At 41.4% G+C, this 25,909-nt stretch overlaps 1 protein-coding gene and 1 long non-coding RNA gene across 2 annotated transcripts; one reads left to right on the top strand and one right to left on the bottom strand.

Moving 5' to 3' along the window:
• Positions 1 to 247: 247 nt before the first annotated feature.
• LOC143181819 (uncharacterized) lies at positions 248 to 1,373 on the top strand. Its single transcript, XR_013002347.1, has 3 exons — positions 248 to 427; positions 807 to 946; positions 1,290 to 1,373. It is a non-coding gene; the product is annotated as an uncharacterized LOC143181819 (long non-coding RNA).
• A 2,731-nt stretch (positions 1,374 to 4,104) lies between these two features.
• LOC143181561 (uncharacterized) lies at positions 4,105 to 25,562 on the bottom strand. The gene is made up of 4 exons (XM_076382057.1): positions 25,395 to 25,562; positions 14,411 to 15,376; positions 6,497 to 7,135; positions 4,105 to 5,967 (listed from the first exon to the last, which is right to left on the bottom strand). Exons 1-4 carry the CDS (start codon positions 25,560 to 25,562, stop codon positions 5,179 to 5,181), a joined length of 2,562 nt encoding a protein of 853 aa, XP_076238172.1. The 3' UTR covers positions 4,105 to 5,178.
• Positions 25,563 to 25,909: the final 347 nt, after the last annotated feature.

Below are 25,909 nucleotides of genomic sequence, written 5' to 3'. Positions count from 1 at the left end.
GTCACCATTTTGAAGGCTTTTAATTACGAAATTCTAGGTTTCTATGCAACACCATTTTTTCGTCTCGTTCCATTCAAAATATCAAATATTCTCCTATAATTAAAGGTAGAACATCAATTGTAAAGAAAATCATTAAGTAATAAAACTGAAAAATTCTGTTTTATGCCCATTCGTATAGGTTTCGTCCATTCGTGTCGCTCCGAGCATTTTCCTCCCTAAAGCTGTCTTCGATGAAGCAATTCCTCATGCTGCCTTAGTGGAGACATAGCTTAACTCTTGGCGACTGACTTCCACGAAGCAATGCTCGGCTCGAATCCTCTCGGGCATCGCAGAGCTCATGTGAAAAGCGCGATTCGCATTTTTCACTCTGAAACTGGTCGGTCAGGTTCCATCGGTGGATTTTCTCCTCGACCATCGAGTTCAGGAGGTCAGTGCGCGATTCCTAAAGGTGAAACGAATCTCTGCACCGTCCATTCCGGAATGGTGCAAAGAGATCGCTAGATGTATTCGACTAGAGCCGCTCACGTAGAGCGTCACTTAGCTTGGTCGGATATCGTGAAGGAGCGCTGACCTTAAGAGGGAAATTTCTTCTTCTCTTAGGAGGGATTCAGTAGGATTTATGTTTCAATAAACTGTGCCACAGAAATAATACGTAATATATTTCTAAGGAATACGTTCAGCTCTGAGATTTTTTTAGATTATTTTTATGTCTTTTCTCGGCGGACTGAAAATTCTGGCAACACTATTTTGCAGATAAACTCGATTTTTTTGAAATTGTGTCACTGTTTTCTGATTTATAATCGCAGATATAAAGCCAGTTGACAGCATCATGGTGCTTCGTCACTGCAGCAAACAAAGTTGTCTATTGCAGCCAGTCAGCCATGATGAGACGTATTTATGCCTGTAATCAAGACATAAATGACCATTTTGGCCATTTCCTATCGAGGTAGATATGCAAATGTGATATCTAAATTATTTATTTACAATTATTTTCTCTCATAGGAACAAGTTTTGCAAGGTGCATGCAAGATATTTTGCAGGAAATTCTAAAATTGATATAGAACCCTGTACATACTTTTTATCGTTCCCAATTGGCTCATATCAGCTATCTATAGTACCTATATGAACTTCTTTATTATTTTATTATTTTAGTGAATGCACTTTTGCGATACTTTTCACGTACATAATTACCATGTATAGCAAACACTCTTCTGTGCCTTTTTAATTCAAAATGCCATAAGTACAGCTGTTTGGAAACCTGCACTTACGAATCTCTGCTCGACAAACAGGATCTAAAAGAAGCGAAAGGCGACACAGTTCCAATTGTTTATGAATCTGCCTCGCGTTCGACATCGTCCCAGCTCTTTCTCTTCGTAAAAACATGTCTCGAGTAATTGAATTTTTCTTAAAAAAATACAATAAAAAGATACAGGAAAACTGAAAATAATCTACCATGCCATATATTAAAGAAAGATGCCTCAGAAGGGAGGCTAATCGTCAAATTCACTCTTACTGTATCGACCATCCACCATCAACCACACCTGCCAGCCCCAGCCATAATCACTATCTCGTCAACTGGAATGCCATCGACGAATAAAGAGTCGCTAATTGATTTGTTCGACTTCTCTAAAGTCCAAAAGGCAGGAATGAGCAAAACCAGAGCGAAAAAGTGCGTCACGGAGGGGCAACTTTCGTCGATGAAAGTGCAGCCTAAGCCAGAAGAGGAAATCGAACAATTGTTAAGTAATTCTCCTATCGCTTACATTTTACGTAAGAAACTTGAAACTCTATCGAGAACAGGCCGTTTCGAGCTGCGAACGAGGAACTTATCGACCCCTCGGCTAATGGCTTCATTCGGTCTCCATTTTTCCAGGGGTCCACCGATAACAGCACTGTCATTATACCGTATCATCGCAATCAAGGCAGCACGTCGGTCAATGGAGCTGGTTTATGCGAGAGATACCTGTTTCGAATAGAGACGGGTAATGACTAATCGCGGCGTTGTCAAACGATCAATTTCTCAGTGGACTCGAGCGATGGAACGGTTCTGACGAAAGACAGGCGAACTGACAGTCTAACTTCTGCGAAATTTCACGCGCCTTTGTGGCTGCCATTAACCTTTGTGCACTTTCCAATAGGACTAATGATTTATCTCTTGGGATGGTGATGAGGATTACCGAGTGTGTTGTCGATGGACAGGGGAATCCTCTATGCTAGGAGCAAATATTAGCCCAGTATCGGTAGAATGGTTATCAAATATTTGGATTTAGGACTGAATGTGGAGCAAGGAGACTCTATGCTTGGACAGGTAGTTTAGTATTTGGACTCTGGTGCAAATATTACCGAATGGAGGTAATATGATCTCCCAAAACTTTTTTATGATTCTTGTTAAGGGAACGTACCTAATCTACTTTTATAAAAGTGCCTAAAATGACTTAAAAATCACTCTACAGGCTATAGTCTAAAAAAATTCTCAAAGTGGCCTCAAAAATGAGTGTCTAGGACTGAATACCCCTTAAAAAGGCTAAAATACTCAAGGTATTTAGGTATTCTAAAAATATTGCAGTTAGGTACCCCATAGAACTCTTGTTAAGGGAACGTACCTAATCTACTTTTATAAAAGTGCCTAAAATAACTTAAAAATCACTCTACAGGCTATAGTCTAAACAAAATTCTCAAAGTCGCCTCAAAAATGAGTGTCTAGGTCTGAATACCCCCTGAAAAAGGCTAAAATACTCAAGATATTTAGGTATTCTAAAAAATATTGCAGTTAGGTACCCCATAGAACTAATCTAAATAAAAAATTGTGAGATCTGTTTTGCATAGTCCATCTAACCCAGAGAGTCCATTTTTCTTGGAATTATCCTACACGTGAAAATTCTCTGCCACTGTCTCCACACGTCAAGCATTAGAAAATCTACTGATTCAACATTCAGACATCCCTGAGTGTATCCTAGTTCTCCCAAAGTGCCTCCGCTCGTTTTTCGTGCTTTCCCTATTCCCCTTCATTAAGTCGATCTTGTCCCCGTTATTTTTCGTCCGACAAGAAGCGTTTCCCCGGATCGCGACCTCGAATCCCGCAAAAGGAACTGTCCCTGTCTTCTGAAACGGTGTACCGAGGCCTCCGTGCGCCATCAGCCAGTCTACAAATCAGAAATAAATAGCCGCTCTCGCAGGTGCTCTAACGTTTAACGGAGCTTTCAACAAACATAGGAGCGCGCGATCCTCTCTCTATTAACGTGCTGACTCCACCACTGTATGTACGCTTGCGTGCGATTATTCGAGGCTCCAGAGGCCTCGACGTTACAGCTAGCCACGAGAACGCGATACGATCTCGCGGGAGACGAGGGTCCTTCAGCTTGTACCGAGGAGGAAGCAGAGAGGTACGTTTTCGATGAACACGAGAAAGCTGAAGACGTCTGTCGGACGTATCTCGCGGACCGTCGAGTCATTCTAATTGTAAACTTAATTAGATGCTAGATTCATTAAGAGGGACTCCTTTTTTCTTTCTGTTGCTCGTTTGCAGCTAGGAACGAGGATCGTGACTTATTGTCGACCTCTGGGTCGAAAGCCTTTTCTAACTGGTTGCGTAAGGACGCAAGGAACCCTCTGGAAGAGAGGCTTCTCGATTGACGAGTCTGGGGAAAAAGTGTGATTGCAAGGGAGAGGCGATAATTATCGATTGTTGTGAGATTGTGGGTCAAGTCGAATGGATGGGTTGGAGAGTATTGACGAGTGTGATTGGGAGCTTCTGAAGGAGAGTGCTTTGAAAAGACTTTCTAGATGCGAAAAATGAGATATCTGTATTTTAGAATGATTGTTTTCTAGAGTTTCTTTAAAGCTTCCTTCTAGGTAATATTTTCCAGAAAAAATTTTTAGAGAAAAATCTATACCTGTGATGTTACAATGAAATCTCTTTTGGAGACTTCGATGCCTGCAAGAACAGATTCTCCTCTAGACTTCACCCATTTGTTACCACTGCGTGATACCAAGGATGTAATCCATATTTCAGAATTGTCTTCACACGCGTCTCCATTTATTTCCGCATTTTTTACATAAATAGTACACTAATAAAGATCGTATCCAAAAGAGCTATATTACATGTAGAAAAAGGAAGCTGAGGATCATTTTATTACAGATAAAATACAAAACTGATCAACTTTCCCTTAGGAAACTAGATTACTATACCTATGTACACTCAACTAGCTCACAAGTAGTAATAGTCACCGAATTACTGCCATTCAACGTTCAACAAAAACGCTCGCATTATCGTTCATAAATATTCCATATATCGATCTCGGCGAGTAAAAGTACGCGGCTTTCGGCAAGGATGATTAAGCGTCGTTCACGATGAAAATTAATGCCATCGATCAATTCCGATGGAAAGATTTGTCACGGGGCAAAAAAGCTTGTGACGTAATAATTGGCTGATTGAATCGACACGTATTACCGTTTTAAACAACAATTTCCAGGAAAAGGTAGCTGAACTGCGCTATCTCGGATTACCAGCTAACAGAGCTACTTTCAAGCGAATCTGGTACTTTCTATCGTCTGATTACACTCGCGAACATACTAATGCATGACTACTCTTATTTCTCGATCCTCAGGGGATATTTGTTCCCTGAGCCTTGCAACTCGTTGCGCACCAGTGACGATCTAATTGTTTAAAAATATAATGTATCCACAATAGAAGAAAATATCAGCTTGGTCGCTTTTTCGAAGTTCCAGATAGGCAGAGTAGTAACGATTGTCCCAGTTTTAATATTTCATTTTCACATCTTTAACACTTTCGTGGCTAATGGAGCATATAGATACAGTAGTGGCCAATAAAATTGTAACACCTGCTAGAAGTACTAGTTGTTGAATGTGAATATGTCTAGGTTAGGTCTAGACATGACCCAGGTATAACCTCTGAGCTCGCAACTATACGTATCTCCATTTTGGAGAGAAGTGGGCGAGGCTAATGCTAGGTTAGGTCTGGGTACACGTCTTAATACCAGATTGTGCCATCTGACTGCAGAGTAAAGGTTAAGAAGAAGAGTCCTTCAGATTAAAAAGAAGAGTCTTTTAGGTCATGAAAAAAATTCCTTAGGCCTAGTAAGGGATCCTAAAACTTTGTACTCTAATTACTTCCTCGCCACACAGCGCCACCAACTCCAAAAACTCCGCCAACTCTATTTATATACTACTACCTTCAAGCCCCACTGTCTTCGAAATGGGAGTCAAAATGCTCAACTCCTGATCCGAATTGGGTGGCGTGAGGGCATCTGTGGGAGGCGTTGTTATCCTCCCAACTACCCCTTTCGACTCCATATTCCCCCCCTGGACCTCTTTCCCCTCCCCAGGGATCACAGAGCACTTCTTAAAATGAGTCCTCATATTGCTGCTCTGGGAGAACCTCAGCCCACAATTGGGGCAAGAGTAAGGCTTGGTCCCAGTGTGGTAGTTCAAATGAGTCTTCAGATGATGCTTCTTGGTGAAGGCTTTGGAACATAGCGTACACTGATAGGGTTTCAATCCAGAGTGTAGTCTAGTATGCAGAGTCATATTGGACCTATCAGCGAAGGCCTTCTGGCAGACCTGGCACTGATAAGGTCTTTCCCCTGAGTGGGTCCTCAGGTGCTGCTTGAGCAGCATCTTCCTGGAGAAGGCCTTGCCACACTGTTCACACTGATGTGGCTTGACGCCAGTGTGTATCCTGACGTGCATGTTGTAGGCGACCCGCTGGTTGAAGCTCTTCCCGCATTCCGCGCAGGCGTACTCCTTCCTGTTTCGGTGGATCTTCATGTGGGAGCTCAGGTAGCCACGGTCGTTGAAGTACTTGCCGCATTCCGGACACGTGGCGGCGAACTCCCTGGTGCCCTCGTGGACACTCCGATGGTACTTGTAGTTGCGCAACTGGGAGAACTGCTTGCCACAGTCGGCGCAGCGGAAGGGCTTCTCGCCTGAGTGGGTTCTGATGTGTACCTGAATTGTAGTCTGAGATGAGGTGCTGTCTTTCAAGTGGCACTGGATTGGGGAACTCCCTGAAGCTACTGTCTGATTTTTTAAAAAGCCATGGCGGGTGGAATTAACGAAGACTAGGTGTAGGTTAGGTCTGAGTTAGGTTAGGGGATTCCCCTGAAACTACTGTTCGATTTTTTAAACAGCTCTAGTAGCTAGGATTAGCGACTGGTTAGGACTCGGTTAAGTTAGGTTTAGATTAGGTCTGGGTCAAGTTGAAGGAGTTCCCCTACTCTCTGTAGGACTCCCTGTATCCCCAGCATTGTTAGTCACCCTGAAATCCTCTTTAAGGGTTGCAGATTAGAGAGTCTGAAGAATAGGACTCTGGTGTCTATCGAATTAAAGATTCTCCTGCGTCTCCACCATTGTTAGTCACTCAGAAACCCTCTCTAAGGGTTATCAACCACCACCTCCTCCCTTAGCTGTTAAATTAGGCTAGCCCTAGGCCCAAAGCGAGGAAAATTGCGCGAGATATCGAAGAACAGATCCGTACCTTGAGGGACGCTTTGGTAACGAAAGTCTTCCCACACTGATCGCATCTGTGACTCTCCTGCGTTGCGCTCGGCCTCCCTCGTTGAGGAACATCGTTAACAATGGCATCGTTATTATTATTATCGCTATTTATCACCCTGTCAGTGGGTTTCTTCAATTCAGTTTGGACCCTCTCGACCTCCACGGTCCTAAAATGGTCCTTTTTGTCATTCGTCTCGATCGTGTCGCAGAGTCTGCTAACAGGATGCGAGATTTCTGGCCTTTGAGGCGGTTGGGCCAGGACCTGCCCCAAGTGGCTAGCCTTTCTATTGGCATTTAGCTGAGCACCCTCGCTGCTCTGTAGCCTCGAGGTGACTGTGTTCGTCTGTGAAGCTGTCTCGCTGCTTCTGACGTCACTGGTCACGGGCGAGACCGTCTGCGTCGGGAAGATTTGCGGTGGGTAGAACTCGTGGATCCCTGTTACGGGTTCTTGCAATCTGGGACCACTGTAGAGCCCCTCGCGAGGGATAGGAACTTCTAGACTATAATAACAATTAGGGGAGTCGATGTTCCTGGAGGACTGTCTTAGGGTTGACTGATTAGGGCTGACTGAGGTGGCTGACGTTGCTTCTGGAGAGGGGTGCAGGGGTTCTCTGAATTCCTGCAACAATGCAATCAAGACTAATTAGTTAGAAGTCATATCATTTCATGAGTTAGAGGTTGGAACTTGGTTGAAGCAGGAGACTAGTACAAACTGTCTTCAAAATGGTTAAGAAAAAAGAAGCTAGAACTAAGTGACGTCAACTGATGCACTTGAACGCAGGTGAAGACTTTATGCACTTGTACACACTGATGCACTCAAGGAAATACAATTACACTTCTTTTTATACAGAAACCCATACTTTTAAGCTTGTCAATTTATTTTAATCTCCATAGAAAATTAGTAAGTTTTAATCTCCAAAGAAAAACCTAATAACTATTATCATCATTCCCTCTAATTCCACCTATGATTGTCTCTCAACACAAAGTTCTTCTCCAGTGGCTCTCCTAACCCACAATTACGGTGATTAAAAACTGGACTAGGCGCAATTAAAATCGAATTGCGATCTAACGTTAATTACCAATAACAGTTTTTTCTCTAGCGAAATTACGGCGCGGAATTACAGGGCTAGGACGGGCCTCGGTCAGGAAACGAAATCTAATCCTCGATCGTCTATCCTATTCAGTTTGTAATATCCTATTAATATGTCTTGAATTTCGTTCGTATCTCAAGCTTAATGTTTCCAGGATCGCAGACCTGTTGTAAAGACGTGGAACGTTTGTCGCAATAACCGTGGATAGAACGATTCGGTAACGCATCGATCGGGCTGGTAATAGCTGCGAGATGCAACACAGGAGACTTCTCGAATCTGGAATTTGCTTATCTAAAATATTAATGTTAACAAGTTTCTACATCAATCGGGTTGTAACGCATTAAATACCCGCCAGATATTTTCTTGGGCAACATTTCCAATCGCCTACAGCCTACAGTGTTTCTCTTCGTATCGCGCCGAGGATCTTAGACCGTGCACGAATCAACTTACGAAAGTTTTTTCGCAATAGAATTGCCCACTAATCTGTTAACTGGGACATTTTCTCAATCAGAAACGGTTCCTCTACACGTAAGAAGCTTGGTTCATCCGTGACGAACGGATGACTCTCTAACAGTGCTGTCTCGTGGAACTACAGTGCTTCGAGATCGCTGGTGGACCCAGTGCTGGGGATATTTCAAGCGGAAAATACTGGTAATAGTTCTGTCGAGGTGAGACAAACAGTCCAAGATCTACTTCGGTTGTCAGTGAAATGGGAGTGTAGGGAATGTGGAACCATAGCTGTTGGTGATTTTTGAAGAAATGGTGATAGGTAAATATCTGTAATCATGTATGCATTACAGTTCTTGCTTATCTGGTTTTTAAGGAGAATATAGAAGTACATATTAGAGAAATATTACATCTGTGTGATATAGAGGGTGACACTGAAATAGGTTCCACTATTGTTGCAGACAAAATGACTTATGTCACATTTTAAAAAATTCGAGTTGAGGCCTTAATTCAGATTTAGAATACTGAACACAGTATTCTTGCAGGGAGAGAAAAGAACATTAAAAGAATTTCTTCGTTTGAAAAAAGTGTTTAAGAAGACATAAGTCCATAAATCACTGTTCAAGATGAAAACTTGAAACGTGAATATTATATTAATACAATTTCTTCAAATGTGATAAAGTATTCAATAATATCAACATAATTCGGCAATAAATTTCGTCAAAAGTTATTTCTTAAATAAACCCCAATTAATGATGCAATGTACCATTTACCAACTTTCTTCATAAAACCCTCCCCATAAAAGCAGTAATATAAATGTACCTTTCAAGATGTGTTCCTCAGACTCCAAATAAATAAAGCTTAAAACACCTTGGAAGTCTTCACATTTTTTAATACCTGCAAATATGATTTACTTCCCCTGCACTGGGATCCACATTCTCAAGGAGCGATATCTTGAACGTACAAGGTATACTCACTGTTGCGAGTATCGAGCCATCAACGATTAAAAAAACCTCAGGCCCCTCTGGGCCTTAAAAAGCATATGGGCCAGGTTGCGCAAGGTCGTAAAGCAATCTGAAAAAATCTGGAGCATATCAACACGTGTCGAAAGAGAAAACTGGCTCCTCTTGCCCAGATTGCGTGTATCTGCGTGTATCAGCGTGTAAAACTGATAGCCGCAGCTGGCCACACAGCTGGGATGGCACCTTGTCTGGGACGAGTATTAAAACGAAAAAAAGAATAAAACAGAGGGAAGAAGAAACAGGGGAGGGTCGTAGCCAGGAGAGGGAGGAGAAAGGAAAAAGAACGGAACGGAAAAACAAGTCGCGACCGCCATGTAACTGATAGTTTCATTAATCAGAACGACATTGGCTAACCAAAGGACGCGACAGCTGGTGGCGGACGTCTTATCACCTGGCACCATCAAATTACAGCAGGCTGCTAAACGAGCTCGGCAAAAAGCGCCAGGACGCCTCTGAGCACTGATTCCTCTGCATATTTCACGGAAGAAAGCAAAATGAACGGCTCTGGCTGCGAGTCAGCGGCGTGCTTTCATTTGTGGTGAAAGGTCGATGAAGAATAAAGTGGGTCCTGCTCTCGTGTACAGACGTGCCTCTTTCAGGAGCAACAGATCGCCTCGATCCTCTCAGAAGCGATAAGGCTCGTTCAGATTAGACAAGTTACTTGAATTCAAAGTAGCTTACTTAGAGCAGAGGAAAGCAAGCGAGAAGCATTCCCTTGTTTCGATATTACTTCTTTTTTGGAGAATAATCTGTACAAGATCAACCTTGCCAATTTATTAGAAGCAAGGATAAGATGAAACTGGAAACTTTTGTAAGGAAATATTTGCTGAATTTTTGTTGCTGAATTTTTGTTCCTGAATTTTAGGAATTTTCGAAACATAAGAATACTCGATACTAAAACCAGAATTTATTTTGCTCAATCTTGATATCAAGCTCGTGAATACAAGTGAATCAAATGCAAGTAACCTGACTATGCTGAACAAGTTTATACATCGATAAAGATCCAGTAAGAAAATCTAAACGGGGGATCTCGATCATGATCGGCCACACTCACGAGTAAAAACACGATGCAGTTTTCTTGTCGGAGGCACTCTGGAAATCTCCAGCGTTCCGCTGACGCATCCACGATCAATTGAATAGATACCTAGAGATAATTGTTTGACGGCGGCTAATGGAAGCTTGGTCTCGTTTTGCTCGAGAAATCTCATTCTGATTTGATCGTTCGGCTGTTAATGGCATCTTGGTTGCAATTCATCCCTTGATAGTAGCTATGGCACTAAATACTGTTCGACTCTCAGAAAATAATACAAGCTGTTTCATAAGACAAAATGGGTTACGATTAGAAGCAATACTCTCCATGGGATTTCTTTCGAGAAGAATAATTATTCCAGAACACTAAAACTAAATAGTCTCTATCCTCACAGAAAGTAACCATTTTGGTTCCAGATATAATTATTAGATTTTCAGCATTCTAGTTCTCACAACCAGATTATTTAATTAGATCAGAAGATATGAAAGAAGCTTGCCTGGATCTCAGATTAAATTCCTTCCACTTTTTGTCTTCGACGAGCAATCGAGATGCCAACTGTTTCGTTGAATCAAGGATTCTTTATTTTTGTAACCGCGATGATAAAAGGGGCCCTAGTACATGTACGATCAGGCATGTAAATTCTCGGGATGGAGAATTAGATTCGAAAGGAGGACGATACCGAACGCTAGGAGACGGGTGAGCGTTATGCAATGACCCGTTCGAGAGAACATCGAAGACGGAGATGGAAACGGGCAGAAAGTGGAATGCTCCGAGCTGCGTTTAAAAAAAAGGAAATGAGTCGAATGGCTCGTTAAGTACTGCTGGCTCGGGGCATGAAACACTGATGACAAATTCGATGCCTTAAACGAGTGAAGTATGAACTGAATTCTCTATTAGATGAGTCGCTTTCTGTTGACATTCTACTAGTCACTTGGTCACTAGGCATTCCCTTGATAAGAGATTCGTGGCTGGCCAAATCACACTTTCCATTCCAAAGTACAGATTTCTATAAAAATTAGGACTTTGGACACGTCTTCATCTACTGAATAGGTACCTAAGTAGTCTAAGTGAACCCTGGACCAAAGATCAGGGACCAAAAATAAGAGACGCTATTTTAGAAATTTGAAGAAAAAAGAAATTCTTCTTTAAATGAAAGACAGCTTTTAACATTGTCTGTGTTTAACTTTGAGCTTATTCTACACACATTTTCTGTACCTCACATGGGACTTATACTAATATCTCTTCTGTGTCTGATTCAGGGCTTATTCTACTTTTCTTAATGTCCTGTTAAAATCTGAGACACCTGTGTCTTCTACTCCTAAAGTATAGTAGACCTATAATACTTCTCATCTATTTTAATCGATTCATTAATAAGAACCAGAAGCCACACCTGGGTGAATCCTACAGCACACGCCCACGTAATTTCCATTTAATTAGCCCTGAAACGAGCCATCACGCGACGAACAAGCATCCTTCTTAACAGTAGAAGCATGCTAAATATTCTCGATCTTTCGTTATGGGGTTATGGTCCGCGAACGACTGACATTTGCAAGGTAGTAAACGGAGAATCCTGTCTGAAGATTACAGAGCTCCAGCTGATTACACGCTCGAACCGTTTCCCATTCCCCAGCGTAGTCGAATCCAACTTGTCACACAGCATTTTATTTATAAGAATGACAAATGAACGAAGTGAAATATATTCAACGGGACGGTTGACAGCGAAAGCTAAGTCGTCTGAATAATTCCCGAAGTTCTGGCAGTAATGGATTCCTCCTAGCATGCGTTTCCTAGTTCTGGCGATTTGATAAATGGCCGAGTATCACGGTATGGGTCCACCAAGAGCTCTCTCGAAATTCCATATATGAGTTTATATGGAAATGAGATGGTGTATGGTCGTGTTTATTCTTGGGAACTTGAGAAGTGGTTTTTGGGGAATAGATAGCTTTTTGTATTTCGAATGGCAGCCTGTCCTTGATAATCGGTTCAAGTTTAATTTCTGCTTTAATTTCTGCCATACCAATGAGGTCACAATTGAGATATGGAAGTAACTATAGTGAGAAGCCATTTATTTTAGCACTTCATTTTTCTGGAGACTCAACTGATCTGAAGACTTTATTTTCCTGAAGACTTCACAGGGTCTTTTCCTATTTAAAATATAATCTTTGTCTATCTAGAGAATAGCCTTAGTGCTTTTTTAAATCTAAGGCTGTCGGTTCTATAGTTCATAAGAAATTTATACCTTTTTTCCTATTGAATTTTTTCTACTTCTCTATTATTCTATTTTTCCACTGCTCAAACCTAACTTCCTCCTTCAAACCTTCTGCCTTCGTTTTTGAACGTAGGCACCTCCTCACAAGAAACTCGATCTTACCTAACAATAAGCTCCGCTGTGCGAAGAACTATACTTGCGCTATAATTACAGCGCATCTCATCTCCACTCGTGGAATTATTTATTTTCGTTTCACTCGTGCCGCCTCTGGTATGCCTTCCATATGGCAAGGAATCTCGCAGGATGAGTTCGCGGACTCTCGCCTCTGTATCCAGCAGTCACAGTAAACAAGTCACTTTCTGCACGAACGTATGGCGATTGCTACTGGCAGGATTAGTAATCCGACTCGACACGACGGGATCCACATATGCTATGTGATGTAACGACACTCGCTGCAGCGGGAATCGGTGATCACATGGAGCCAATAATCGGCTGAAGAGATCTGCTACCTCGCCGATGGTAAAAATCGAAAATGTAGAGATCGAAACGAGAAACATAAATTAAAGGACTTCCTGTAATCGTACTCTAATTTTAGAGATACATTTCAGACGGTCTTTAATCCCCTTCACCAAGGAATTACTATTTAATCTTAGTGTGCTCATTAAACACAAAATGACAGTATCTACGCGATAATCTAATAATATTCCACGGTACTAAACGTTCACAATCTCTCCAACCATGAAACTTTAATTATATCGATAACTGATAGTTATTATTTTCGTGAGAGATCACTGGACATTCAATTAATTGCCGCCAATGGGACATCCTCAAAATATCGCTCGAAGGTGAAGATCAATTTGGATTTCAATTCTAATCTGCTCGTTATGTCGTCGTTACAACATTGTGGATATTATTCAGTCGCTAAATCAATTGTTCTCAACCATCTGATTACTCAGTATTTATTAGAAAATATTAAAAAAGGTACTATGAGAGCGATAATACTCTAACTATCACGGATGCAGCAAACATTTGCATATCTACAGCATAAATCTGGGTCATGTGATGGTTTATCGAGCCATCACTTGGAACCGTGTGCAACTTTGATCGACCAATAAGGAGTCTGTCTGGTTGTCAGTTAAGCTTCTACAACATTTTCTACGTCAAATGTTGATTTACGATCGCAAGTCGTCCCCAGGGTATCCTACAGCCATTAGATAACTAATTTCGCAGGGATTAAAAGATGCAAAACAAAGTGTATGTGTATCTTCGAGGTTGGTTGGTATAACTGCAGCCGTGAATGAGAAGGATTTCATGCCTCGAGAACGAGGAAAATTACTTCCTCCGTAAACTTAACCGCGATGGTCAAACGCAACAGTGTGGTCTGTTTTCTAAATTGCAGCCTGCGCGTAGTGGAGATTACGATTTTTCATTCGCGCGTCGTTTTCACGCGTTAGAGAATCGAAGACTGCCCAAGGTATTTCCTTTCACCGCGTTCAGGGGATCCGTGTCGATCGCTTGGATCACGAAGATGCAGATGGAAGCTTTGTGCAGAGGAGGAGGGCTCGAAGGCACCCAGTTAAATGGGTATTCTTCAAATTGGCTGGTCTACAGTATTTTCCACCACAACATAAACAGCAAGTAGAGGAAATTACACTCAGGTTCAGAAAAATTGGAGAACTTACAGGGAATTTCAAATATACGATTTTCCAGTTCACAATAATTGCTTGGTGGAGAATGGGTTAATAAGTATTTAGGAATGTTACGATTGCTAGGTCTGGGTTAGGTATAGAAAGCTCCCAATTTCTGGATCTAGGTTAGGTATAGAAAGCTCCTAATTTTTGGGTTTGAGTTAGGCCAAGGAATCTTCCAATTTTGAGATCTAGGTTATGTCAAGAAAGTTTTCAATTTCTAGTGCTTGGTTAGGTCCAAAAGCCTTCCAATTTTAAGATTTAGGTTAGGTCCAAAAATCTTTCAATTTCTAAGTCTAGATTATATCTAACTTCTTCAAATTTCTACGTCTGGTAGGTCTGGTTAGGTCTGTTAGATCTGCAAATTCTTCGACCTCTCCCCAAATCACAAAAATCACAACACTCACAGTATCCTCACTCGTGGGCTGAAGGACGATCGGCTGCAACTTGGGCATATGATAAGGCCTGATGGTCTGCCTCCAGGGCGACGCAATCACCCGATTCGCCACGTGTCTCTTCGGTGTCCTCCAACTAAAGCAGCTCTCCCCACACCTCAAATCCCACCCAAACTTCTCACTTTCTCTCCCAGCAACCTGCACATCCTTTTCCCTGTGACAAGTCCCGATCCACGACGCTCTATCCTCTTCAAACGAATTGTCCGTCCTCCCTATCTCCCTCAAACCCTCCTCCATCCTCGGCTGCTCCTTCATCCTCACCTCCAGGCTCTCCAACTGCTTGTGCACCTCATAAGGACTCCTTGAGGAACAACAATCCTCTCCAACCTTCATCGAACACCCAATCCTTGTCCCAATCGTGTCTTCAAGCCTGTCAATCCTCCCCAGTGAGGCATAGCTAGCCTCCATCATCCTTGTTCCATCCTTATCCAATAATTGATCTCCATGGCTCCTCGTGGCATTTGCCAGGGGAGCAGACCAGGCTGAGCAGAATCTAGCAGCGTATCTCGCAGGAGGAAAGTTCATCGATTCAGGAAGCGGTCTGATTTCTCTCCCAGCATCCAAGGACTCGATCCTCGGATAGGGTTCCTCCTTCCCGCCATCTTGGATCTCGAGGCAGCGCTCTCGGCAGGGATACTGATCGCAGTGGAAGTACCTGGGCCCGATCTTCACGTCTTTGATGTCTTCCTGCTTGCAGTCAGCCTGGGAGCAAGTCATCACGAGGGGAACTGGGGGCAGCCTGATGTGGAGGGCTTCCGCCGCGTGCAGGAAGGCGTTCAGACGAGGTCGGGACACTGTTGCACTTCCGGTGTAGACGAACCCGAGGATAGCCGCGAGTTCCGGTGCCTCCACCTCGGCGAGGATCACTGTAATCGGCTCGCAGTGGCTCGAGGTTCTACTGTGCGCCAGTAAGACTTCCTGAAAGCAGACGGAGGATCGGTCAGTAATGGTGGAGTTATTTATGGCGGATGTGGATCCGAGAATGCGTAATTTAGATCGACCAAGTTTCTGAGGTCAGCGAGGATTTAAAGCGACGACTATACAGGGCGTTTCCAAACATGTGGGACATTTTTGGAGAGTAGATTCTAGACGTGAAGACAGTGCAGATTGTTAAGGCTTATGTACAATACGTAAAAACGATTAGGTTCTTAGTTCATCGTCTTTGGGCCTAGAGGCTACTTTCCAAAAACGTCCCACGTGTTTAGAACCACACTGTATATGTAGCTCCGCCGCAGTGAAAACAATAGGACTCCTTTAAGAATTTATATAAGAAAAATTGTTCTTTGGAGCGATTTGAAATACTTACTTTAGATATTTTACTCATAAAAATCTTCTTTTCTTAAAGAATAATAGTGAAAGATTCTGTATCATCTCCATAAACCTATCCACGATCGGCATATCAAGAATGCAGAAACGAAGTTTCACATTTTTCGATCAACTGGTTCTGGGAGAGGCGGTTCCTCGTAATGTCAGCAAGGAACGGCGTAAATTCAGAAACGGATTACGGCCCTGCCGACATCTGCATGCAATGTAAAACGCACTTGGACGTGGACATTATCTGCGTTCATAAATCTCGGCGATAGAGGAACGCAAAGGCGATCGTGCATTCCGAATTGGTGGAGAAGGGCAGCGTGCTGGCTAGCCTCGTGAACATGGAAACGAACAGGGCAAGCAGCGTGTGCTATATGTGCTTCTCGATCTACTTCGTTATAAGCTTGTTATATTCAGTATATCAGAAAACATTTTTTCTCTGTTTTTAATTTATTTTTATAAGAAGAGTAGAAGAGCAGGGTGTACTGCTTTTCTCCTATTGCTTCGTTATGAGCTCGTTACTATATTAACTATATCTAAATCTTATCTTTATAAGATAAGTGAAGGAGTAGGATATAGTATATTTTTTTACTCCAAATTTGGGGTTCCAAAAGAATTTCTTTTCAAGTATTTTTATTTTCTAAGGTGTTTATAGTTTATAGAGACTTCGAATCCCTCTTCAAACTTGAAACTAGGAGCCTACTCGCGAGGTACTTAATACTATCCCTAGTACCCCTCACCTAGAAATCACAGGCTTGCATAAATTAATTTAGACGCCAGTTACCATAAATATTAAAAATGTGTCGGCTTACAATGACACAGTAAATGATCAAGGAAATGTTCAAGGCAGTCAAGACTAACGGTTCACCTCCGCGGCGTTAGTACCGGCTACGAATTCGAGATTACATAGCTCGATGAAAATCCAACGCAATTTGTATTGTTATTATGTTTGCCACGATGAAAGGCCCATTTGTTTCTCCCAGATACTTGAAATTCTTTATTTCTTCCTTCTTCGGTGTTCAGATTCAGCTAGGTTTACCAAGATCTCTATCTACCAGTAACTAATTAGGCTTGTCAAGCACGGCAAAAACAAATTTGTTATTTTTTTATTTTCTAAAACGTATGGCGTTTGCTCTTCGCCGACAGAATTGCGGAAGATAAATGGCTGAGTTTTAACAGCTCGCCTCACGCGTATAATCAGGAAGCAACTAATTATTATACTAATTTTCCATCAAGATACAACCGTGAGCTAGCATAACAGTTAAATTATGGCGGTCGTTAGAGTTCCGTTCTTGTATCGTTTTCCTCTGGATTCGCTAATTTAGATTGCAAGTTAACTGAAAATATTTCATCTCTTCTTTTCTCTTGTTAAGTGAACCTATGAATAATGTCTTTGGAAGTTCCGTTTATGATAAACTAATTAAAGTTAATGACTGTGATTCAGCATTAATATGCTGGCTATTTTGTAGGATTATCTTTTGAGATAATTTGCTTGTTTCTAGTGTTATAGGTACTTTTTTATATTTTATACCGTCGTAAAATTTGGAAATTGCTTGTTAGTTTTTATCTGCAGCTCTGCACTTCCTAATTTCATGTAATATTTATTTTACTGATTTGAAAAATTCAGATTATAGAGAGGTAAAGTTACTTTTCGATTGGGGCAGTTCTGGAAATGTGTCAGAATTCTTCAATTTTTGAATTCTTGAATTTCTTCTATTCTTGAATTCCTCGATTCTTGAACTTCTCGATTCTTCAATTTCTCTATCCTTCTATTCTTAAATCCCTCTACTACTCCACTCTTGAATTCTTTTATTCCCCTATTCTCGAGTTCCTCTATTTCTTTATTCTTAAATTCCTCAGTACTCGAATTTCATAACTCCTGAATCCCTGAAAATTCCAATATTCCCTCAGCCCACACTACACACTCCCCAAACATCAAAGGACAGAGAAATCTAAAAAAATCGACTCGTTGAAAGCTCGAACCTGTCCCAATGACGAAATAAATCTGTAGCTAATTCATTTCTTCAACACCATGTACGAGAACAGAAATTAGCATAAATATTTTCCACTCCAATAATTATATTGACGCACTAACGACAGGATCCGCTTAGTTCCCTGGGGCCACAGTACGTCACAGTGATCGATCATTCAAAATTTCAAAGACCATCGACCCGATAAAATCAAACTCGTGTCTCAGAGCACGGAACCTATCGAGGTTAGAAATAATCGCGTTAGCCGTGTCCGAACAAAAGTGACTCAGCGTATTAGACAGCACTCGAGGGCCATGAATCTCATCTCGCGTTGTTAGGTAGCCTGTTAAATCAACAGAAATGTACATACGAGAACGACTTCTCGGAAGAATACACGAGCTTGGTTGCTCGTTCCCCCGAATTTGAAATTAAAATTCATCCTAAGTAGACATTAAAATCTCTGGCAATTAACGGGGTCTATAATCTCCTTAGTTTTTCGCGTAACGGTACGAGCACAGCCATAAAATCAAATTACAAATGTTCTTTCGGCGGAACCACCCGTGTATTCGACTTTATGGTAATTACCAGCCACCATTTGACAAAGTGGAGTTAGTCGGCCATATGTTAGCCGTGAAAATTGATGTCATACGCGACTGCTGGTTTCGTTTCACCGTGTACGGTATATCTAAATTATGGGAGGAAGAAAAGTAGGGAAGGGAGAGGGGGGATAGAGGTTGACCGTGTACGAGATAACTTATTGGCTTGGTAAAATGAATCCACTGGTTCGCGTGACATTAGTAACGAGGCCGATGAAATTGTGATCCGAGAGGTCGCGTGTGCCTTGACGATTGGGAGACTTCAACTGCTCCTATCTGCGTAGACGCGATCTCGTTTAAAGGAGGAGCAGGAGAGACGAGGAACGTCACTAAAAATATTAAATGTCTAAATAGTTACTAAATATCCAAATTTGGAAAGCTTTATATTCAAATCTACAGACTTTCTAATCTTCAAATCTTCGAAAATACAGAAAAATGCTGAAACTCGCAAATTTTTCAGTATATAAATTTACATATAGTGTCATTAAAAATATATGAACTTATAACTATGAATATTCCCCCACTTTAGGGTCTTAAAAAATTTATTTCACCGCCGAAATGTTGTAGGCCTACTTGAAGTAGATTCTGTAAGCACTTTGAATATTAATATTCCCCATAATTGTGAAAAATTCACAATCTAGAAGTTTCAAACTTTTTTTCATATTTTCAAAGAAATTAATGTCAGGTTTATTCATATCGAATTGGAACACAGTGTACAGTGTTCACGGTTCAATTTAATTTGCAAATATTCTCGCGATTACACGCCAGAACACACCTTCGTAATGCCCCTTCGATTCGACTCGATAAAAACACGGAAATCGATTAGAGCGTGGAGGAATAGTTTTCATTAAATAGAAAAAAGGTACAAAGAAAAAAGCGCGACTCCTTCCTCAGGACTGGGCTCGTAGTGTTGAAGAATCGGAAGTATTTCCTGCAAAAAGGTCCACCAAATGCTTGGAAAGGAAAAGTGAGTGGCGACGACTTACTTGTCGTGTCATCGCAAGAAATGAACGAATGCATTCCGAAAACGACTGTTAACTAATAACATAGCGAGAAATCGAGTGGGAGGAATAAAAAGGCTAGAGTAGCTAGAACCTCCATGCCCGCCATTTTTGCTCTAAAAAGTTTCAAATAATCTTGACACTCTAGTAAATAATCTTATTAAATTGGAAAACAATATCCTTTATATTTTCTAGAAAAAAATCCTGAAGAGTTACCAGGATAGCATGACCCCTCAACACACTGTTGACCCATGACCCACCCTTGGGTCAGGGGATAACTCTCTTCATTAAACTGACGAACCTTGACTGAGTCTAATACTTAGGTGGCTGATCCAGTATTTATATATTGGTAATAACTAATAATTTTATTCTCAGAACACTGTTCTTCCACCGAGAACACAGCAAAAAACATTGTACTCGAATGTGTTAAGGTGACTTGAATGCGCGCGGAAGAAGCGACTATGGGAAGAGTAACTGGGGTCACGACCCCGCTACTTTTATCAATCTCTTCGCGTTGGCAGGAGGAACACGCGATTTCCCAAGCGAGAACGTGCGTCTAAAAGTACGCGACAACCTGCAGTAAAAAGGCTCGCGAGAGGCGAATCGCTGCGCTGGGAGTTAGTGAATCAACTGCCATAAAATAGCTGCGTGCAAGCATTTTAATGGTCCACGGGCCGCTATCTGGAGAGATCAAGCGCGGTGTTTAGCATGCATCAACTCCCAGAAGACATATAGCGCATCCTACGTGATAGAAGCGTTCCTGCGTTTTACGAGCCACCGAAACGGTAAATGAAATCATTATGGTGCGCTGACCTGGCTGTCCAGGTGCAATCAGAGATACGTAGACTGCCTTTGTGGTCACTACTTTTCGAAACACTTAGCTACATGCGTATATCCTCTGGATTAGCTATGATTTGTGAGGTTAGGTATCGCGTATGCATATTAGAAACTGTTACAGATCATCCATGTGACATCGTCGAAGATATACTAAGGTGCACAAGTATTTAGACACTTTCACTTTATTGGAAATTCATGAAATACTTGCACTTGCACTTTCTTATTTAAACTAACTGCTATCAAATTTTATCCTCGTCAGTACTCGTAACCTTATGCAAGGTGATCAATTTAATTAGAAACCCTCTAATGAGTGTTGGCAGCACTTATGATGCTAACAGTATTCACAATAAATGCTGCCAACACTCAGAGGGTTTCCAGTTAAACTCATCAACCTGTATAATCGTCTGAGATGAGGCTCGTAACTAAAACTGTATCACAGAATTTTACTTGCTGTGTCTTCTATATTGCAATGATGTGAAAGTGTACAAATACTTATACATGGTAGTATAGGTACACCTACTTTGTCTACTTTCTTTTAACCCACTTGGAAGGGTAATTTATTTTTTAAATTTGTCTGCGTCTTCATACTGTTACTTTATGTTACATATCTTCCCAAATTCGTGGGGGTCCAGGCCTGTGGCTCGCCTTCCAGGCCTGCCCTGTGCACCAGAGACCTTCACAGGACTCCTGGAATGTGGGTTACTAGTGGGTGGTCAATCTTCTTGGAATTTCTGTGTCACAGGTCTCTTCTACTTCTTTCTCTTGGGCCTTTCTTTTTTTCTTCATTTCTTCTTTCTTGTGGGAGAGTTATTTCAACTATAGAGGGTGTTGAACCGTACAGGGCGTTCAATAATTATGGGAATAGCCTAGACACACAAATCTAGAATTATCATAATAAGTATTTACCTTAAATAAAGTTGCATGTTTTAATTTCTACCACAATTTTGGGACCCCTGTATTTTATCAATATCTGATCTGAATCAGAGCTTCTGTTTTTTTAGTTACAAAACGACCCTCTCAGATCCTCCATTTTTTTCTCATATTAGATTCTGTGTTCTTCTCTATCTTCTTCTTCCTCTTCCTCCTTCAGTTTCAGATTAATATCTCGAAGTTCTCATATCTTAAGGCCAACACAGAGCCCCATCTCTCGCTCGAAGTTTCTCCGCGGACATTAAGATAACGCTACGTTTTCCCAGATGGTCGAGCGACTAGCTAACAAAGCAGAGCGCACGTAACCCAAGTGCCTCTTAGATACCAAATTACACAGTTCCCTGCATCGTTTATTGCGAAACGGTTCGTTGTGCAAGCAGGTGCGTCAGGTCCATTATTCAAATCCACTTATCGACTTCTTCTAACGTGGAACATGTCCCTTCGTTAGGAGAATCGAGGATTCATTTCCTTCATCTTATCCATATTTGAGGGCACAGAAGGAGGGACTCTATCCTTAGCCATATTTCAAAGCACAGAAATAAGGACCTTATCTTTAGCCATATTTCGAGGTATAGAGATAGTGACACCATGCTTAGCCATGTTTTGAGGCACTGAACCAGGGACAATTTATATTTGAAGACACAGAACTTGGTGCAATTTATATTCGAAGGCACAAAAAAATAAGGACAATTCATATTTTAAGTCACAGATATAGGGACCCTAATCGTACTTTAAGACCCAACAAGAGGGATCCTAAACATATTTGAAGATCCCAAAATGAAGACCCTAGCCATATTTCAAGGCTCAAAAAACAGGAACTTTATCCCAAGTACCTTGTCCCATCAATGTCGAAAGCCTTAAAGCCTCAAGTACCTCTTATATGACTCTACGTTTGATTATCAAAGTGGACGTAACAGAAAAACGTAACAGAGGTGACAAGGTAAGACGACAAAGATGGTAACGAGGAAACCAGGTTGCAACTAGTGCTCATTATCGATTGGTTAAACGAAGTCCGAATTCAGTTCGAAGGGGAAGAAAAACTGCGCTCGCGTGTGCCACAAACTTTCACAAACGGATTTGCAAACCGGTAATTTTTAGCTCGCGTTCCTTGTGTTTATCCAAGACCGATCAAACCGAGAACGATTAACAGAAAATTGTAGAGGGAAATGTTGCAGAGGAACGATTGCGCAACCAGCATGGGAGGATATCGAAGTTCGATAATATTCACGTTTTTAATGTGATGAAATCGATCTGACTCTCCACCTATTTCTGACTTACGAGTGAAAATAGGATGAAGATCGAGAATGACGAAATTGCGTTTAAGGCTTCACAGAGATATTAATTATTGCAAAAATCAGTAGAATAAGACACAAAAAAATGAACAGTCTTCTCGAGTCAGACACGTAGAAATTTCCCTCAAATTTTTTCCTTACAGATTCTTAAAATTTCAGGCACTTGTTTCTGAACATCCTGTACAAATTATAAAGCTAGCCTGAAATATACCCTGGTATTATCTACCCATAACCTACATCAACTAAAATGAGGATCAGAATCTCTATTCAAATCTTCAAAACCTGATATCAGTACTTTGAAACAAGAAAACACGTTGTTTTTCCCTGCAACTAGATCTCCTCTAATCCATTTAACTAAATCGCTATCGTTCATCGACCTTTACGATAGATCCCACACTTCCACATTCACTCCATCCACTATTTCTCCTTATTTTAATAAAACTACACACAGCTATCGCGCAATAGATCATCGATAAGCAAATGCTTCCGTTCGTATTGCCTTTCTCTGTTTACACGAGTTCCACATTATCTGCTAGATTATCTTAATACCGAGTCATAGGAAATCCGTCATTAGCATTACGCGCGTGCACAAATACCAAGCTGTGTGAATTAATAGTAACTCGCTAGATTGTTCTCGCGGAGGCTTTGTATCCAGCAATGATATTAGCTTAGCGTCTGATTAATAGGCGACACGATACGAAATTGTTATTAATAGCAATTACGGCCGAGGAGTGATTGATTATTTTCCACTGGCGTAGAAGCAAGCTTCGGCTGGTAATTAATGCGTACCTGTGTGATAACATGCTTTGACTATCACGGTGAATCTCTGGGCTGTTACAGACGGCTGCCATTATTTTGCTACGCGTTCCGATTGATCGTTCGAACTGTGAAGTCAGGGCCGCATTTATTGGAAGGGATATTAGACACAAGAACTCATTCTGTATGGGGCCAATGAATTACGGTGACCCCTGAGGTATTTGGTAATCTCTGGAGTATTTGGTGACCTCTGGGGTATTTGGTGACCTCTGGGGTATTTGGTGACCTCTGGGGTATTTGGTGACCTCTGGGGTATTTGGTGACCTCTGGGTTTTGGTGACCTCTGGGGTATTTGGTGACCCTTGGGGAATTTGGTGACCCCTGGGGCATTTGGTGACCCTTGGGGAATTTGGTGACCCCTGGGGTATTTGGTGACCCCTGAGGTATTTGGTGACCCTTGGGGTATTTGGTGACCCCTGGGGTATTTGGTGACCCTTGGGGTATTTGTTGACCTCTGGGGTATTTGGTGACCCTTGAGGTATTTGGTAATCTCTGGAGTATTTGGTGACCCCTGGAGTACTCGGTGACCCCTGGAGTACTCGGTGACCCCTGGGGTATTTGGTGACCCCTGAGGTATTTGGTGACCTCTAGGGTATTTGGTGACCTCTGGGGTATTTGGTGACCCCTGGGACATTTGGTGACCCTTGGGGTATTTGGTGACCTCTGGGGTATTTGGTGACCCCTGAGGTATTTGGTAATCTCTGGAGTATTTGGTGACCCCTGGAGTACTCGGTGACCCTTGAATATTGGATGACCCCCGAAACATACCTCTATTTATTACTGAACTATCGATTTTGATTTTCAATAAACTTAAAAAAATGACGTAGACGAATCTGATTAACTGAAAGAGATTTTATAATAATATTGCGCCAAGAGCCTCTAGAAGTGTAAATGCGGCCCTGTGTATAAATTATAGACGCGATTCGCGTAGCTCAAGTCGATATAAAAAGGTGAAGGCTCCTATCACGCTCGAGGAAATGATAGCAAGAGGAATCGTTTTGCACGTATTACAAAAAAAGAGCCAGTAATGTGGAGGATAAAGGAAACTTTCTAAAAAGGATTCACCGAGCTCGCTTTCACTAATTAAACTCACTTAATGTTACTGAATTAATCAGCCACATGATTAACGATCGATATGAGCCGTTAGGACGCTTAAACTGAAGTGAACTCACGCTACGAGCCACTAGTCCCCTTAAATACATTGTAAATACGTTGTATTTTCACCTAAAACATAAAATATGCAGTATGTGTCTCATCATAAAAGTTTGACTGCCCATAGTAATGAAAAGATTAGTAACGAATTAAATTACTTTTATGAAGTAATGCGCTTTAACGTCCACCAAAGTTTAATTTCCTTCCATAGAAATTGCTTCCTTGAATTTGCACGCTACTCGGTGTAATTAAAGGAGCGTTCGTTCAGGTTAGAGAACGCTGCCCGTGATATGTAAATTCAAATCAACAGGCAGAAGCCTCTTCCACGGACTAAAGATTTTCCAATTATTTCTAACATTATACGTATAGGTGCATAAAATCTTAGGGATTTGACTTTAGTAGCTGTCGGTCGTAAAGCTTTCTGCGATTGAAAAATGAGTAAACATGTGGAGCAAATTTGCAATGTGTGTCACCCCTTTGCCAAGAAAGTGGGACGTAGTATATCTCAATATTAACCTTTATAATATCGTTATAATCCTGTTACAATCTTGTTACTCTATTTACCACATCTCAGAACTATTTAGAACAAACTAGTTTTACTTATAGACATCACTAGACTAGACAATTTTTATTTGAAACGATCATGAGGAATAAAAGAAAGATAGAATTCCTTCGAATAAAGAAGAAAAAAAATAGTGAGAAAAAATGTCTAGGGAAAATGTCTGGGGGAAAACGTCTAAGAAAGATGTCTAGGAATAATGTCTAGGGAAAATCTCTAGGGAAATGTATAGGGAAAAATGTCTCGGGAAAAATGTCTAGGGAAAATTTCTAGGAAAAATGTCTAGGAAAAATGTCTAGGAAAAATGTCTAGGGAAAACGTCTAGGGAAAACGTCTAGGGAAAATTTCTAGGGACATGAAAAACAGTTTTTTATAAATTATGTGCAATAATCAGTATCTATAATGCGTATCAGTGTCCAAACACTAGACATGCTCAACTATCAAATTCATCTTAAGATAAAAAAGGACTAACCTGCAAATAAGGACTGGCAGCCGAGAGGACCAAGCGATGTGCCAAGAACCTCTGGCCACCAGGACAGCAGAGAGCAACGTCAGCAAATTTTTGTGACAGCATCGCCTCCTTGAAGAACTCCCCGACATCCGGTGCCCTCCCAGAGACGCGAATCACTTCTCCCATCATGCTCCAGTTCTTGTCGAATAAAACACACTATTCACAATGCAACATCAACGAACATCCCCGAAAAATCACCACAGTCTAAAGCCCAAAATCCCTTTTCATGATCCACTTCGCAAGATTAAAGCTCGATTAAAAATGGCTGATTTTTCTTTCACGGGGCACTTCAAGCACAGCGATTTCCATTACACGTTTTAACACATTGAGTTTCTTTGGATGGCGGAAAAACTAGCCGAGGAGCGATGCTATCGATGGTCAACTCTGCCAGAGAGCTACAAGGAAGAAAGAAGATAAAAATTATGCCGAGATAAGATTCCAGAGGCTCGAAGGATTCTAATGAAAGGCGACCTCGG

The sequence above is a fragment of the Calliopsis andreniformis genome, chromosome 7 (genome assembly GCF_051401765.1).
Source record: "Calliopsis andreniformis isolate RMS-2024a chromosome 7, iyCalAndr_principal, whole genome shotgun sequence".
Taxonomy (NCBI): Eukaryota; Metazoa; Arthropoda; class Insecta; order Hymenoptera; family Andrenidae; genus Calliopsis; species Calliopsis andreniformis.
The sequence above is the reverse complement of the archived record's forward strand: the minus strand, read 5'-3'. Positions and strand labels throughout refer to the sequence as shown.